The sequence below is a fragment of the Acomys minous genome (genome assembly GCF_964271855.1).
Source record: "Acomys minous genome assembly, chromosome: 10".
NCBI lineage: Eukaryota > Metazoa > Chordata > Mammalia > Rodentia > Muridae > Acomys > Acomys minous.
Genome location: NC_140491.1, coordinates 2,050,524 through 2,068,416, shown reverse-complemented (window position 1 = coordinate 2,068,416; position 17,893 = coordinate 2,050,524). Strand labels below are relative to the sequence as shown.

Sequence of the window (17,893 nt, the reverse complement as noted above, 5' to 3'; positions counted from 1 at the left end):
GGGTCCCTCTCAGTGAATGTGTCTAAAATAAATCCATTCTGACTAAGTTTGATCTGTACTTTGATTATGTATGACCATCACTTTCAATGGGATCAGCTAGCAAAGCTGGTTCTTCCTGTGTTTGCATTCAGATCTGTGAGGGGCACATTCTTGCTCAAAATAATGTTCTGGGATACAACGCAGCATATATGGAAAACCACTCAGGAAGCAACCCAAGGATATGGTAAATGCTGCTATGCTGTTTTATCTCGGAGGATACAATGCTGGTATGAGCATTCTGCTTCCCAGACTTTTCAAATCCTGGTTGCGTCATTAGAAACTGGGTCTACATGAATCAACACTCTTTCATGTGATCCTCTTACATCTTCCTGTTTGACATTTACTTGTCATTCCTAGTGACTATATCTTTGGTTTACACTATTATTAAAAATAATTTTCCCGTGTGTTCAGGAAAAATGAGTCTAATAAATTATTTCAACTCATTCAGAAAAAGAAAATATATTTATTTAAATAGTTCATCATAGTTTACTTTAAATTTGAAATAAGAAAAAAGAACTGGCTTTTAATCCATTGAAAATAAGCTTTAAGCTCTATAGGATGCTTAAGATCTAAATAAAATGCTATCTTCTTGTTTCTAAGCTTAGAATTATTTAGGTTTCCACATCTGTTTTTCTCATCACTATAATTAAATAAAATAACACAGGTTTTATAAGAAAGTGATGATTATTTGAAGATATATATGTATACATGGACTATATGTAGAAACATAGCATTTTTAACAATTTTATTTTCACTTATTATTGTCAACATTTAGAGCCTAGTTAATAAAACAGCAATGAGAAAATTAAAGGTACTTATATCAAGCATTTAAAAGTATTTTTACATTTAGCCATGCTTAGATACAATCAAGAGAGCCGCTAAATTAAACACCCTTAACAACGAGCAAGCCATCAATAAAAATATGGAAGTAGCCATTAAAATATAATGAAGAATGTAATGCCTTAATGACTACTTCCTCCTTCACTTATCCCTTAAATAAATGTCCATTTTATTAACATCTACCATTATTTAATATTGTCAGCATAAATGCATGGAAAATATAAAAATTAATATGCACAGAGCCAAATTTCTGTCTCTTCATTTGATAAAAAGTCAATATTTTAATTTAATGTATTTCATATGTTTATGAGGAAGGTGGAAGAATTACATATATCTGGGGTACCAACATAGTAATACATTCAAAGCTTCCTCTAGAAATGCCACACCAGGGGGACCAATTACTGAAATAAAAGCATGTGTGTCAAAACCCCACATGGCCGCCTCCTCTTCAAACGCAACATACCCTTGGTCATAAAACCTTTCATTGTGATAACTGTGAAAATTTCTTTCTTCATGGGATTTATTATTTTTATTTTATGTGAGTGTCTGCATGTTTGCCTGTGCACCATGTGCATGCGGTCTCAGCAGAGGCCAGAAGAGAGCTTCAGACTCCCATTACACACCATGTGAGCCGCCATGTGCACGCTGAAAACTGAACCTGGGTCCTTTGCAGGAGTACCAAGTGCTCTTGTATGCTGAGTCATCTCTCCAGCTCAACAGTGAGCAATTCTACTGCTTCCTTCCAAACTGAAGCCTCTGCTCACAGATGAGGCACCTTCAGGTGTGAGCATCTTTCCCTACAGTGAGATTCTCTGAGGTCTTTCTTCTCCTCACTGTATGGATTTGCAGTGACTCTACTCTGGGTCATTACAACTACCTCTCACAAGGTCCATTTGTAAAATGAATTTTGAGGCTCCCCACATGTCTAAAACAAAGAGCACAGTGATTATAATACAGTTGTAAAAGTCAGCTCAGAAATCGGTGGGTAGATAAATAGTTTTTGACAAGATTTCCCAAATACATCTGCTCTATAAAATGTCAGTAGTATGGATTTAAGTTGTATTCTGAAGACAAGCCAGCTTAGTGTGCCAGAAGATTCTTCAAGCCCCATTAAGTCAAACACTTTTATTCAATGTGTTTTGAACTCCTGAAACTCTTTTGTAGTAAAGAAAAAAACAGAACATTTCCCATTTGATTTCATTGTTGTTACATTTTAACATTTTAATGTTAACCTCTTTGTACCTCATAAATCCTACAAGGCAGAAAGTAACTTCATTATTTTTCTTTACCTTGCATTACAAACAAAACAAAATTTGACTTTAGTGTTTCCATCCTAGCTTAAAAGTTCTCAAATTAAATGTGGCTTGACTTCTGTTTAATATATGAGCAGGAAATCAACTGAATTAGAGATAAAAATTGGCCATTTTAGAAACTGTAATTGCCAAATGGCTTGATTTAATTGTTTTACATTTCAAACATAAGACAACATTTAAATCTAGAAACATATGCAATTACAAACTGTCAGTTCACAAGAGAAATTATTTAAAATGTAGTTAATACACACATTATTTTCTTCTAAGGAGTAACATATCTTGGAAATATTATCCAAGGAAATCATGGCTTTGCTTTAAACAAACTATATCCCAATCAGACCAAATAAAAAGCAAGAAATAAAAACAAAATAAGGACCAATCTAGGTAAAGAATGCCTTAATTTTGGGCATTAGTCTTTCATTATAAACAATAGATATATTTAAATAAAATACTTAAGAAAATTATGTCATATTCAAAATATGTCTTACAGAAATATTAAATCCACATATTAATAATATCCAAGCAAAATAAAGAAAATTAAAGTAAAAATATAAGTTATGATTTCAATGTGCTGTATTTGACAATTTCATGTCCATTTAGCTAAATTAGCCTGAACACTTCCGTCTTACTCTCTTATGAAAACCCTAATCTTAAAACTGTACCGTTCAGATTTAACCAGTGGAATTTCATTTTCAATTTAAACATCGTGTTACTGAATTCCAAATGATTACATTGGACTAAGCCAGACTTTTATGATTTTTATATATTAGTAGAATTTATAAGTAAAGGTATCCAACCCAGTAAACAAGATTGAACAAGGCAAAAGCTGTTGGGAAGAAGATTCTGGAGTAGGAGTCAATTTTGGCGATGCGTATGTGTATCCGCCCTTCCCTCCAGGACCCAGTTCTACAGTCTTCGAAGCAACAGAAAAAGCTAGCACAGTCTTTGCCCTCCAAACATTGGTAGCCATAATCATCTTCTCCTTGAGGCAGAGAAATGCTGTTCATGGGGATCAAAGTGGATCCAGCGTGGAGACCTGGAGATACCTGAGTAAGTAAGATGTGGGACTGTGAGACAGAAAAAACAGAACAAACAAAACAAAAACACCAGCAGCAAAAAGGAAAATAAACTTGCCCCTGCTAGAGATGCACTGGGAAACTGATAATCAATTTTTAAAAAAGCTACCTTGACTTCCAAATATTGGTTATGTTCAATTATACTATATATTTATATTGCAACTTATTCTGTTTAATATATATATATATATATGTATACATACACACATATCTATCTATCTATCTATCTATCTATTTATCTATCTTTCTTTCTTTCTTCTATTCCAAAAAGTAAGTAGAAAAAGTAACAGGAAATAAATTTCACTGTATATCTCTAAAGAGTTATTCTACAAAAATATTGTCAACCATGAATCTAAGTATAAATGTCACCATCAAATCCTTGTGCACCAATGCTTCAAGAACTGCCATTCCCAAGGACCTATATCCGACTGAGACGGTCCATGGCAATCAACATGTTTGACATTCAAATAATTATAATGCTGCACATATTTTTGCTGTTGTATATTATATAATATACTTATCTTAGTTAATATGAGAAAAATAGCAAGAGGAGACATTATGATTGTAAAAACATTTTGAAAAACCGGAAAGGATAGAAAAAAATATGGCACATATAGGAGTGAGTAACTGCGTGGCGCCACAATATAATGATTTAAAAACTCAGCCTTAGGCGCAATAGAAGCACTCAGCTATGCTCACTTGAACTGTGTAACAGTCCTCCCTATGGAAATCATATTAGCACCTAAGTACAATATATAAGGTCTTATAGAACACTCAATACTCTCATGATAACAATAACTCCTACTTTATCAGAGTTATTTGAGTTCCATATCAAATTAAAATTTCATAGCAAGTTCTTATTACATTTATTTTATATTGTATTTCTTCTGTGTTTTTATGTGTATGTGCCTAGGAATGACCATGCATATGTTACAGGATACATGTAAAGTTTTTTTTTTTGTTATTTATTTTTATGTGCAGTGGTATTTTGCCTGTATGCATGTCTATAAGTGGGTGTCAGTGCCCTGGCACTGGAGTTACAGAGGGCCATGTGGCTCCTGGGGATTGAACCTGAATCCTCTGGAAGAACAGCTAGCGAGTGCTCTTAACCGTTAAGTCATTTTGGCAATCCCACATGTGAAATTCTTGTGGCTGGAGATTGAACCCAGGTTGTTAAGTTTGGTAGCGTGTGTTTTTACCTTCTGAGAAACCCTACTGACTCCAGATCTGAATATTTGTAAGTAGTGAAAATAATATTTGAAAATATCATAGCTCAGAAAAGAGTCAAAATTGTGTAACATAAAACAAGAAAAATTTAGCATGCAACAAACTTGGCCTAGATCTCTCCCACTACAAAAGGCTAGTGTGAATTTGAACAAGAAATGTAGCTACTCCTTTAAATCTTAGATGCATATCATGCAAAAGTGACAACTGTAATACTACACACTGGCTTGATGATTAAACAGGGCATGTACAGCAAGCATTTGGTGGCAATTAAACAGTACTTACTACTGCTGCTGCTTTTATGCTGCTATTGCCTTCTAAAAAGGGCATGTCAAAACAGACAATAAAATATATGCTAAAGCACACACACACACACACACACACACACACACACACACACACACCTAACAAGAAGAGTGGTTACTAGAAAAAAATCAATCCTTTAAAATGGTAAGACAGCAACTTTAATCATCATTGTCCTTCAGAACTGAATATTGTGAAATAACTAAGCTAAGGCAGGTAAGGCATGTAAGTCTCTCTGTTTTGTTGCATCTAAGAAATAAATTGGAAGTGAAGAATATAAAAATCTTTTTGCTGAGAGTAATTATTCCTAAGATAGATCCTTATCAAGTCTTATGCTGAATTTTGAAAATGTTTATCTCATAGATATGACATATTTTGTGAGAAATAATTAAAATCAAGTCAGTATATGGATTTCTTAAATGTTGAATGTTTATTAAAATACTGTATTTATAAATAGTAAGAGAGAATACACACAAATAAATATTAAAAATCGAGTAGGTGCAGGCGGATAAGAAATGGCTGTGTAGATAGAGAGCAGAAACTCCGATGCCACGTAGGTGAGGTGGCTCAGTTACAACAGAGCTCAGTCAGAGGCGACCGAGGGCCCCAGGGTGATCTGGGTACCTCTACTGGCAAACTTAGTGAGCCCTGGATTCAGTGGAAGGCCTCACCTCAATCAAGTGGAGGTTCCTTGCTTTTTATCCTTGGTTTTGGAGTGTAAGTGAAATTTAGGAAGCTCAAAATGGTCCATGCAAAGAGATTCAATCAGAGGAGGAGGATGGTGGAATAAAGGGAAGATGAAGGTAGAGAGGAGGAGCACTGCAGGCAGAAAGCTTTGTTCTGGGGGTGCAAGGTAGAGCAAGGAGTGAGGTAAGAGCTGAACAAAAGGGGCTCTGTATGAGAAAGCTGCACGGAAACGTGATCCTGGCTCACAGAAGGTGGAAGTAGCACACACGTGAAATGACATGCGTGGTCTGCACAATCTTGGAGGATAAAAGGGTGAGAACGAGGCCAGCATGGGAATGAGGAGAGGAGAGCAAAGCAGAGGAGAAGGGACGGGACGGGTTAGAGGAAATGCACGGTGTATAAAGAATCCTTAAGAAACACTAGTTTGTAGGCCAATTAAATATAATTTAAAGTAAAATATCACAAAAAGAAAATCTGGCTTGAATGATACCTAAGAAAATAAAAATATATAAATTACCACACCTCTCAAGCTTCATCAGAGACGTTTCTTTTTGCAGAGACTCACAAAAGTTCAATGCACAGAAAATAAGAGCTGTAGATATGGGACATCACCTTCCTGAGCAAGGCTCAGGGCCGCATGGAAAGGGAGGATGGAAGACTGTTTGAGCCAAAGGTCATGGTCATCCACAGTGAACCAACTTCTCTAGACATTGCAGAGCTGTTGCACACAGGAAGCCATGATGTACATGAAGAAATGCAGAAGGAATGTGTGTAGAAGGAAATCTGTTGTGTATTGTACGGATGCAACACCTGTCAATTAAAAGACCAATGGCCTATGGCTGAGGCAGGAACAGGTGGGACATCTGGCAGGCAGAAGGGATTCTGGAATAGAGCAAGGGGCAAAGATTTCAGCCTGCAAGATGTGAAGAGGATGAATGCATAGTGCCTGAGCTCAGGTACCCTGCCATGTGGCAAAATGTAACTTAGCATAATGGGTTATTGTAAGTTGTGAACTAGTCAGAGAAGCAAAGCGCCTAGTTTTATTGCCTAGGTGTTTGTAAATAATTACCATGAGTCACTCATTATTCCAGGAGCTAGGGCAGGAGGAAAAACCTCCTACGACACATATACAAGAAGAAGCCTGCCAATGCTGCTAGTCCCAGAGTAAACTCATTCCTATTTGAGGAGGTTTTGGCAATTGATTGCTGATGAGGGAAGAGACACTAATCTTCTTCAAGCATGTGGTCCAGTTGCTGATCTTATATCTGCATACATACTAGTAGCACTAAGTCAACACAGTGAATAAAAATCAATAAACAACCAAAAAAAACCCCAAACCCCATAAATTTAGGAGAGAACATGGTTGAGAGGCATAGGATAGAATTGAAGAGCCAGGCATGATGGCACATGCCTTTAATCCCAGCACTTGGAAGACAGAGGTAGGAGGATTGATGTGAGTTTGAGGCCAGCCTGGTCTACAAAGCAAATCCAGTACAGCCAAGGCTACACAGAAAAACCCTGTCTCGAAAAAACGAAACAAACAAACAAACAACAACAACAACAAAACAGAATTGAAGATGAGTAATGAAGACATAAAATTCTCAAGAATAGAAAAAAATTTTAATGAGTACTTTAGAGGAGAAAATATGCATTTCTATAATAAAGAATCAAGAACGGGATGAGAAAATGCCTCAATGTTTAAGTGCATATATGGCATATGGTTTTTGCAGAGAGCCTGAGTTTGAATCCTATCGCCCACTATGCATGGTTTGAAAATACCTGTAAATACAGTGCCAGGGTTTCTGTGTCTTCTTTTGGACTCTAAGAAACCCTGCTCTCATATGCACATATATATGCCCAGGCATACACATAATTAAAGATAATAAAATGAATCATTTGGAAAAAGAATTAATCTTACAGAAACAAAAGATAATAATATTAAGTAAAGATGGTCAATAAGCTGGTCTCTATTTGTTTTACATTATAAAACACGATAAATTTAGAGGTTAGAAGAAACAAAGTGACATTGGGATTTGTCATAAATATGAATTTAAAATTTTAACTGTGGATGAGACCTGATAGGCTGTTGGTCATATGGTGGGGGAAGAGGTCCCCTTCTGCCAGAGGCCTAGGGAGGGGAATAGGGTGGAAGGGGAAGTGGGGTTGGGAATGGAAAGATACAAGTGAGGGGATAACATTCAGGACATAATCTGAATAAATTATAATAAATTAAAATTTAAAAATTAAACGTTAAAAAATTTAAACATAAAATTTAACCAATATCAGAAGTGCTAAATATATGGGTGACTACATGTACTATAGAATATAAAAACTGAAGCCGCGGGGGAAGATAGCATATATAGTTCATATGAAAATAACTATTTTCTTTTTTCTATCTTTGATGTTGTGAAATACAGTATACAAGTATTAGATATAGTGAAAAGTTTATTGGAAGAAAACAAAAAAAATGATAATATTTCAATTCTGAAGTCTGTGACCGAGCTAGGCAGATAATTCCATTTTTACATACACATTACTGTTATGTCTATTCATGTGTTTCAATTACTACTATTAGTACAAATTTAGATTTTTAACAAGAGTCTTATTCAATGGTTAATCTATTTATTTAGTCTGTGAACAGTAACATGAAAGGATGCTGTTATGACGAGGCAACAGAACGCTGACTACTGTTGGGACCACGATGTGCGTGGAAGCGAATTATCAAGCTGATGTTGCCATTGACCTTAAACGATGACCACCTCACAAAGTATCCCACCATCCACTGACGTTTTATAATTACTTAAGCAGACTTTTTTTTGGTTGTATTTTTCATATCTCCAATATCACAAAATACCTCCTGGGAGCTTTGTCAAACACCATTTCAGACGAAAAAAAAAGTCTTTTATTATTTGTGAGGTTGAAGATTGACACAGGTGTTTGTTATTTCACTAGGGGCCTCTGAAGGGTTGATGGGTGTTTATTCACGCAGAGATGTGCTGGCTGGAAAGGAGATTAGCCTTTTGCAGAAAGGAGGCTGTGAATTAGACGGTTGGGAGGGGCCTTCCAGACGGTGTCTCCCCCCTGAGGCTTCAGTTTTTACTTTCTATAGTACACTGCTTCTTGAGATTTCCAGTAGCCTACAAATTTAGGGCTCAGCTATTTTGCAATTTAGGAATACACACTATGTACTTATCTTCAATTATATATGCTTCATATAGATGCTGCTGTGCTATTCTGCTTAGAAAGTTTGTGACACCCAAGAGATGAAAGGACAAAAGCTGTAGAGATGGCACTAGAAATGCCCATGCATCCCACAGACTACCTGTCTGTCTTCAGCACAAGTAGTGCTGTCCCAAGGCACCTGTGTTGTAGGCAGTGGAATCCGGTGGATTACGCCCACTCTAGAGGCTGCACAGGTATGTTAAGCATGTGGTGCAACAATGCAATGGAAACATTACATTTTGAATTTTGTTCAGCACGTATCAGTTTGAATCCACCTAAGCAGCTTCTATCAGCCACTATGTTAGATGTCATGTTTGTGGGCATTAGGTAGCCTTTCCCTATTCCAATCTACAAAGCTCAATGCAGTTCGTGTGCTCGTGTCTCTTTTAAATGTCCTTCCTCGTTTATTATTCTGAAAACTGCAACCTCTTCTTCAAACAACTACTTCAGAAGTGCTACACTGTCTCGAAAAAATTTTCTTTCTCTCAAACTTTTTTTTTTGAAAGACTTGTTTTAAATGTTCAATATGTGAATTCTTTCCACTTGAAATGAAAGGGAAAGTTTCCGAGTGCCACGTGACCCACATTCGCAGAACATTCTTTTCAACACTATGTGTCTGTTAAATCTGTACTTCATAGATGCATTTCCTGGTGTCTCAAGCGATCCGTGGATGCCAGGCATAGGTTGTACAGGCCCAGCTTGGGGCAGTTGTCTGTTTCTAAAATAAGAGCTCTCACACTCTTAAAAAAACAACCTTTACCTTATTGATATTTACTTTAGTAAAACCTTACCTTTCAAACAACATTTTAGAAACTAACAATCTCACTGGTAATTCTCTTATATCCTATTTGATTATTTTGAATTTGCAAATTATTTATTATTGTTGCCATGTGCATGTGTATACATGTGAGTTCACATGTGTTTGTAAACAAATGTACCTACATAATGTGTATGCTTATCTGGCAAAATAAAGTGATAAATTTGGAGCCTATGGTAGTAGCTCAAGAAGCAATGTGCTGCTTACAATAGGCACAGAGTAAAGATAGGATGTGAAAGAGCTTTCCAACCCTCAAAATCTCACTCAGTCTAATTTCTGTGAAAAGCTGATGTAGGTACATTAAGAAGCTAAAGGCCAACCTTCAGTGATAATACTTATAAACTGTCTCCCTGTTTTTACTTGAGAGAGCATCTTCCACTGGGATCTGCGAAGGTAAACATGGGAGACTTCCTGTCAAGAGAGCATCGCTATGCCGGTATTTGCATGTGTGTAGAGGATAGAACACTAGACACCATGGTTGTCTGTCAAGCTCGTTTATACCAACTCTAAACATTCCTGGAAGAAGAAGACACATTCGATTTCTTTTGTCTCCATATTGCCTTTACACTGATAAATATAGAAATATCTATGATTTTACACTTTAACAAAATTAAGATCCTAAAATTAATCGAGTACTGTCTTCAGTTTTGCATATATTCTCAAAGTGTATGTATCTCTGGCATTATGAGATTTTCTAGTATCCTATGAATGAAGCTTCAATATGAAATCTTCCTTTATTGCATAAAGCAGGTTTATAGATATTATATTTCTAGAGTCTTCACGTCATCTGCAAGAGTACTGATGCACAATACAGCATAGTTAACCTATTTTCTAAGATTTTCTTTGCATTACAACTTAATGCAAATCATTTAATAGAAAGTGTTATAAAGAAAGATAAGCCAACAGATTGATTGGGATGTTGATTTCTCTAGATTTTGCTAATAGGCAGAATAAAATCAAAAATGAAAAAAGAAAAATAAGTAAGAGAAAGAAAGTAATGGAATTAAAGGGGAAAAAGAAAGAAAGGTGAAAGTGAGAAGGGAGGACAGAAAAATAAAATAAAATATTTAATGGAAAAAGTAGAAGACATTTTAATTATATTGCATATTTTTATTCTTAAATATATTGTACTCAGATGGCATATTTTCATATGTAGTTAAATACATAAATATATTATATTTATATAGATAATATGTAGCACATTCTAATTTTCCTATGCTAAGCAATTAAGAGGGAAAATGCTACACTGCAGGCTACTCGGACATTTTTCATCTTAATGAAAGTGTAGTTATTTATGAAAGGAAAAGGAGGTAGAGAGAAGGGAGAACAGTAATCCAAAATCAGAGAATCAAGTGTAAGCAGGATCTGAGCCCGGGGCCTGGGCTATACTCTTTCCTTAGAAGAAACGAAAATGAAGATTCCATGGTGTTTAATGGAAGATGTGAGACAAAATGGACAGACCTGTCTATTTTCCTTATCAGCATGGTCTGTCTACTAGATTAGCCAAGACCATGTGGCTGAACACAATCCAGGCAGGAATATAAATTTGATTGTTGTCCATGGCTTTTATAATTGTCATTTAGTGCTATAAAAGCTAATGCAAATTTGTAGCTCAGTAAGCATGAGAGTCAGAAAATGTTGTATTGAGTGTCTATAAAGTATTTTTACATGCTCCAGTCCATTATAGTATGTCAGCTGTGAGCTATTGCTGTCTGTCACTTAGTACTTCAAGACTGTCATTGCATTGTTATTTCTTTTCCGTTTTTAGTATTTAATTTGCTGAGGTTGTTCCTAAATTTACGAGACTAAATATAAGATTATTGTCCTTAAATAAGTACAGTAAAAGGATGTCTAGACTTTGATAGTTCTTAATACATTTTAATCAATTAATAATTAAGATAGCATCATATTTTAAAGTTTCCTTTTTATGCCTCATCTCTCTCTAGTCTGTATGACTCCGGGAGCTCTGCTCAGTATTTCCTCTTCTGGGCTTACATACACTAGGTAGCTGTTATTCCAGTTGAAGGCACGGTTTGGTGATATATCTGTATTACATGTGTTCTTTCCATAGAAAGAAACTATAAAAAAATCACATGGCAGTAAATATACCTGTGTGCTAATGGAGTTATTCTTATTAGAAGAATATCTAATATAAAAATTTAAAAGCCAATAAGATAAAGACAATTATTACATACAGCTATGGGCATTTAATTTTAAAATGAGGACTAAATGATTACACAGAAAATAGGGAGGATGTTTGGCCTTGGTTATAGGAAAATAACTGAAAAAATATTGTTTCTTTGTTTAAAATTTATCAGTGGACAAGATAGCAAAATTGCCTCAGTGGGTATGATACTTTCTTTGGAGACCTGACAATCAAAATTTGATTTCTGCAACTCACATAAAGACGAAAGAAAGAAGCCTACTCTATAATGTTGTTCTTTGGTCTCTTCATGTATCCTTTGGTATATGTAAGAACATACTTTCACATAACCGGTATTCATAAAATTAATATTTATTTTAAAGACAGCAGTGGTTATACAAGTTAAAAATCATAGTTCTTGTGCAAGATTTCATGTCACAAACATGATCTTTTAAAATTATGTAAATTTTGATAGTCATAGATTCATGGATTAAAGCAAGTCCTCAAATTTTTACAGCTAGTTAGCAATATCTTCTTCCTATAAACAGTACAAGATAAGATCAAATTTTACTAGGCTCCCCCTCTTAAAATATAACATGAAAAATTTTATAGAATTAAAAATGAGTAATATGATCTCATGAGCTTCATAGCACACACATTATAGACAAACTGGTTGTCAAGGATGGGCATCTTAACTGTCTTTATTTGAGTTTTGGCATAGATTACTTTAAGAGTATTTACTGGAAGTAATAGCATACTGTCACTTTGTCAATTTTAGTGAAATGCAATCCTACCTTTATAAGTACTTTGAACAGAAGAAAATGTTAAAATGAAGGACAGCAAGCTGGAGCTATGGGCTCACAAAAGACCTGGGTTTGAGTCTTGGATCGAACACTAATAAACTTGTCCTTGTGAAAAATCACTGAACTTGTGTCTGTATGGTTTCTTTCAACATAAATGACAGCATGTAAAATAGTCCAGTCATTTCCTGGAGCTCTCAAAGAATTTTAGAGATTACATTTAGACTGTTATAATTGCTTTTATAAAATGAAATTACAGTCAATCATCTAATTGTTGCATGTATTTAAGTCATTAAAATTAATTTTAACATATAAAGTGATGCAGTCTGTACACTAGTCATTGTGATTGACAATCTGGAGTGAGGGAGCACAAATCTACAGAAGCCACAGAGAATGGACCAGCTTTGACTTTCTGCTATTGCTGGGTTTTAACCTGAAAATAGACCATACTCTCTAAAAGGAAGTTAATTCTGTGTGACATGCACTATGAAAAATCCCAAGATACTTGTTAAATAGATATCAAAGAGAAATCTTTTGATGATATTAATGTTTTGATTTGTTGTACTAACACTGAAAGGACTAGCAAACTAGATTCCATCTTTTCTTTCTTTCTTTTCTTTCTTTATGAAGATTGTAACAAGCTTACACTTGGTCATAGTTTAACTCCTGAGCTTGGAGCCACATCCCTGGCTACCAGTACCTGTAGCCTGGAAATTAAATTTTTTTTTTGCCCCACCACAGAGTGTCCTTGATATTTCCTTTGCAGGACTCCAGGCCCAACAATACAAGGTGTTATTTTATAGCCCAGCATACCCAACAGTCTCCTCCTGTGCCTTCCAAGTTCTGGAATAACAGATGTGAAAAACCACAACCAGCTACAAAATATATCTTAGATAACATTAGGTTTCATTCTACTTATGTAAAATAATGTAGTATAAAAGAATCTTACACTAATTAGATAGAAATGGTGAGAACACATGTCTTGCCCCTGATTTTAATGGAAATGTTTTAAGTTTCTCTTCACTTAAAAGAATGTTGGCTATGATTTTCTTATATATGGTCTTTATTATGTTCAGATATGTTCTTCTATCACTAACTCAATAACTTTTACCATGTAGAAAGGTTGAATTAAGTTTGTCAAGTAGATTTTTTGTGCATAATAAGATGATCACATTATTTCTGTCTTTTAGTCTATTGTGAAAAGATAACACATACATATTTGCATTTGTTGAACCATGCTTGCATCTCTGGAATGAAGCTATCTTGGTCTTGATGAATGTTCCTTTCATATGATCTTGGGCTTTGGGAGTACAATATACCTCAGCTACTCAGAAAAACAGTATGTAGGTTACTCCAAAGCTAAAAAGGGATCTAAAGTGTGTCCTTATTGGAGGAGATGACGTACTGACAGTGAGGTTTCAAAATCCACGTCTCGTATCTCTGTCTCTCTCTGTTTCTGTCTCTGTCTCTGTCTCTCTGTCTCTCTCTCTGGTGTACACCATGATGATCATGGGCTAACCTTGTAAATCTCTAAGAAAGCCCCAATTCAATGCTTCTGCTTCTGTCACAGTGTCTCTTTGTAGCAATAGGCCAGTAACCAAAATAATGACTGAAGGGGAAAGGGGATTAGAGGATGAATTAACCATAACTAAGAATACAGAGAGGAGCTCCAAGAAGCCCCATTTATTTTTAAATGAATTTAACATATAATATTTTAAATAGCAATTTGAACAGAAAAAGCACATACTACTAGTGAATAGTAACACAAGCAGAGATGGGTTATTAAATGAAAACCTTACTTCAAAGAATGGGCTACCTTCCTAGGGGGTTTGGTCAGGAAGGCCTCAAAACCACCCTAAACAATAGAGTCTTTTGCCATTACTCGAGTTTGTTCACCATAACTAGGCTCTGTTGTTGAAAGAAATTAGATATATTGATTGAGTCTGCAGAAAAGCCAGTCAGTCCCGAGCTGACCAGGGACCTCTACCTGCAGCTGTGCTGTCATGGCACTACTAGGTGTTATACAAGTTGTTGGGGGGAATTGAGGGATTCAATGATGTTTTCTAGTACTGAGCACTGAATACTACAGTATTGACCTGCCAGATGGGATATTTCCATTGGTATAATAATGAAATTCTATTTATGAGTTGACCAGTTGTTTTCTTGAACATATCTGAGGCCTGCTTCACAGGATAGGTGCTGAAACATGATCAAAACACCTGTCTATGGAAGTCTTTGACTATAGAGGAGAACATATTGATGTTCTTCTAAATGGCCAGTTTCTCTAACTACTTTATAAGTGCTTATGTTCATATCCATGGACTTGTGCTGGCCCCAACTTTTGTCAAGAAGCTTCTTACTTCATTAGGTAATGGTTACTCTTCAAAGTGTTGTGGATAACTTAGAGGGTTCAGTCATAGACAGAAAGAACATCTACATCACCGCCATCACCAGCAAAGTAAGAAAAGGAGACAAAAGGATTGTAAGGCAGTTGTGGTGTAATACTGTCCTCTGGACAAGGCGTTTCTCCACGTGAACTCTTAGCATCTGAAATTGCTTACATCGGATAAAGCCAGTTAAAAATTCTAGCTTGCCGCAGGTTGGGCCTTCTAAGCCCATCCTTTAGATGAGAAACTATTGAGAGTTGAGAGTTGCTTGAAGAGAGGAGGTAATGTTCCTTTAGGAGTATAACCGTTGGATGGTCCAGGCTCCAGCGATGAGCCCATGCCTATGTGTGTATGACCAGGGCTAATAAGACTAAGCATTTTAAAATAAACATATAAAGAAGGAGAACATGAAATGAGCAGGAAAGTGTGAGGCTAGGAGTCCTGGGGGAGATTAAGTTGGGGTCGTGGGGGATGGTAATATCAATATTGGATACTTTATACAATATATTTTTTTAAAGTCAGGTTTTGTAAGGAGGATCCAGTAGAGAAAACTACAAACAAGATTTTTTTTTACTGTGCAGTTATAGATAGCTTAGTTTTAGCTTGTTTATTTATCTTTTATCATAGTTTCTTAATCAACCCATTTACATAACAAAACCCATCATAAACGTTCAGAAAAGTTTCTATAACTAAAATAAGGTTCTATTAAGGTGTCCACATTGGTGAATCCAGGATACTTTTTCCTTGGACATAACTAACAGCTGTCTAATTGGACTTATTGCCAGCTCAACAGGAGATAATCCATGATGGTACTATAAACATAGCCAACTGCCAGTGGCTGAACTTGTCATAAACTTAAGAGGAAAATACAATATGCCAGTTTCTTAATCTAATATGTTTTAACCACTTTTAAATACTTGTCTTTATATCCACAGATACATGTAGCACCCACTGCTCATCAAAGACACTTCTTTATACAAGAGAGGGAAACAAGTAAATAGATACAGAACTAATGAAAATGCCGAGAATAAGTTGCTATGGGGTGCGCTAGCCAAGCGTTATGTCTCCATTACAATTGCAAAACCCAAGGCTAAGTGGAAATCATGGAAGAGGGGGTGGAAAATTGTAATAGACAGTGGCTAAGGGTGTCTACTGACAGACCGTGTCTCCTAGGCATGATAGGAAAATATGCTTATGAATTATCAGCAACCTACTTGCCTGAAAAAGACCATTATGACAACACTAGTTGCAGGGAGGAGAAATTCTACAAGGTTTCACACATAGATTAATTGTCACAGGAGGTCAGTTGTTGCTTAGAAAAGGAGAACCAATGGCCCCAGGAAAATCCTCCCAAGTGATCAGCCCTGAACAAATGCACAGGTAAGCAGTGCTAAATGGATCCAGGGGGTTATATATACATTTACACACATTTTTACATACATATATGTGTGTGTATGTATATGTAACAATAATAATTAAAGAAGAAAGTGTGAATTTGGAAAGGAGGAAGGAGAGGAAGAAAAGGAAGGGAAAACAGAGATGTATATACAATGCTCCTGTGTGAAATTATTAAAATATTAATGCAAAAAATAAAAAATAAAACATACCGCAGTCTTGTTTTTATTCTTCCTTTCTCTCTTGGTTTTTCCTTTATTGTTGCTAGTGAAATAATGCAAGGTTCCATATTCCATCAGTGCAGCAAACACAAAAATAAAGCAAACAGAGACAAAGAGATCCATTGCTGTCACGTAAGAAACTTTAGGTAAAGATTTTCTGGCAATTGTACTGAGGGTTGTCATAGTCAGAACCGTAGTGATACCTGTGAAGAAAAGGAAAATAATAGATAATTAAAAGTAATATAACAGAACATTTGTAATATTTTGTCTAATTTGACAGTATTGTCAGCTGAAATAAACAAGGGAAACAAAAGGATATGATTGCCAGAAAGAATTACGAGTAACCATGGCTACACTATGTTCACTGTGTTCTTTGTGTAGGAAATTTTAATGATTTAAATTACTATGGATTACAGGCTGGCTCCTAATATTCAGTCTTGCTGTCCTCCATAGTTAAAAATATAACCATTTTTATTTGACAGGTGGATTTTATGAAAAACAGTTTTGTTGACTACCCTCTCTGCAGCAGAGTGTGGGCACAGGGTAGTGTCTTTCCAGAGGAGCTAAGCTAGATATTAAGGTATGGAGGAAGACACTACAGTGCTGGAGATGCCCTGCTTTTTCTGTCTCCTCAGGTCTACTGTGATACAAAGACCAAAACCCAGTAACTTTAAACCACTAGAAGACGTTTTCTTTATATATACCCACATAATTTGTACGTGCATCGCATGGTGCATGATGTGGCTTATGCACTTAGTGGAGATATTGCAAGAAGAAGCCACAAGACAAGATCAGACTCCGTGGACCTTGTAGTTACCGATGGTTGTGAGTCATTACATAGGTACTGGTAACCAAACCTGGGTCTTCTGCAGGATCAGAATGTGCTCTTAACCACCGTGCTGCATCGTCAGCTCCTGACACGCCCGTTCTTATTCTTTATTCCTCCAACCATAAATCTACGAGTGGAATGTTTAACTCTCTTCAACATACTAAACATAATGCTAAATACATTTTGAATTGTAAATATGAGTGGAATGGCAAGATCTTTCAGCTTAAAAACAAATCAGTAGAAAAGGCTACTGAAATGTCTTTACTAGAGGGCAAGCAGGAGGGACCATTTTCTCTCATGTGCTCACTGAAACATGCTTTAATGGTTCTCCAACATGAACATCACCTTTCTTTCATGGACAGTTAGTACTAGATGTAAAAATGATACACGTGTGGTAAAATTTGATAAGTGTAAGCAAATTTAGGTTCAACTTCTGACTCCCCACTTATTTGCCTTGTAGGCTTTTGGTTGTTTTCTTAAGAACATTCTTTTTTTTTTTATTAATTTATTCTTGTTACATCTCATTGGTTATCCCATCCCTTGTATCCTCCCATTCTTCCCTCCCTCCCATTTTCCCCTTACTCCCCTCCCCTATGA

General features: G+C 35.9%; 1 protein-coding gene across 1 annotated transcript in view; it reads right to left on the bottom strand.

Annotated features, from left to right (window-relative positions):
• Positions 1-767: 767 nt before the first annotated feature.
• Positions 768-17,893, bottom strand: part of GABRG1 (gamma-aminobutyric acid type A receptor subunit gamma1) — a 75,945-nt gene continuing 58,819 nt past the window's right edge. The window contains exons 8-9 of the mRNA XM_084798039.1: positions 16,459-16,670; positions 768-3,238 (exon numbers count right to left, since the gene is read on the bottom strand). Of these exons, the coding sequence (XP_084654165.1) occupies positions 2,969-3,238; positions 16,459-16,670 (482 nt within the window). The 3' untranslated portion in view covers positions 768-2,968. The remainder of the gene's footprint in view (positions 3,239-16,458; positions 16,671-17,893) is intronic.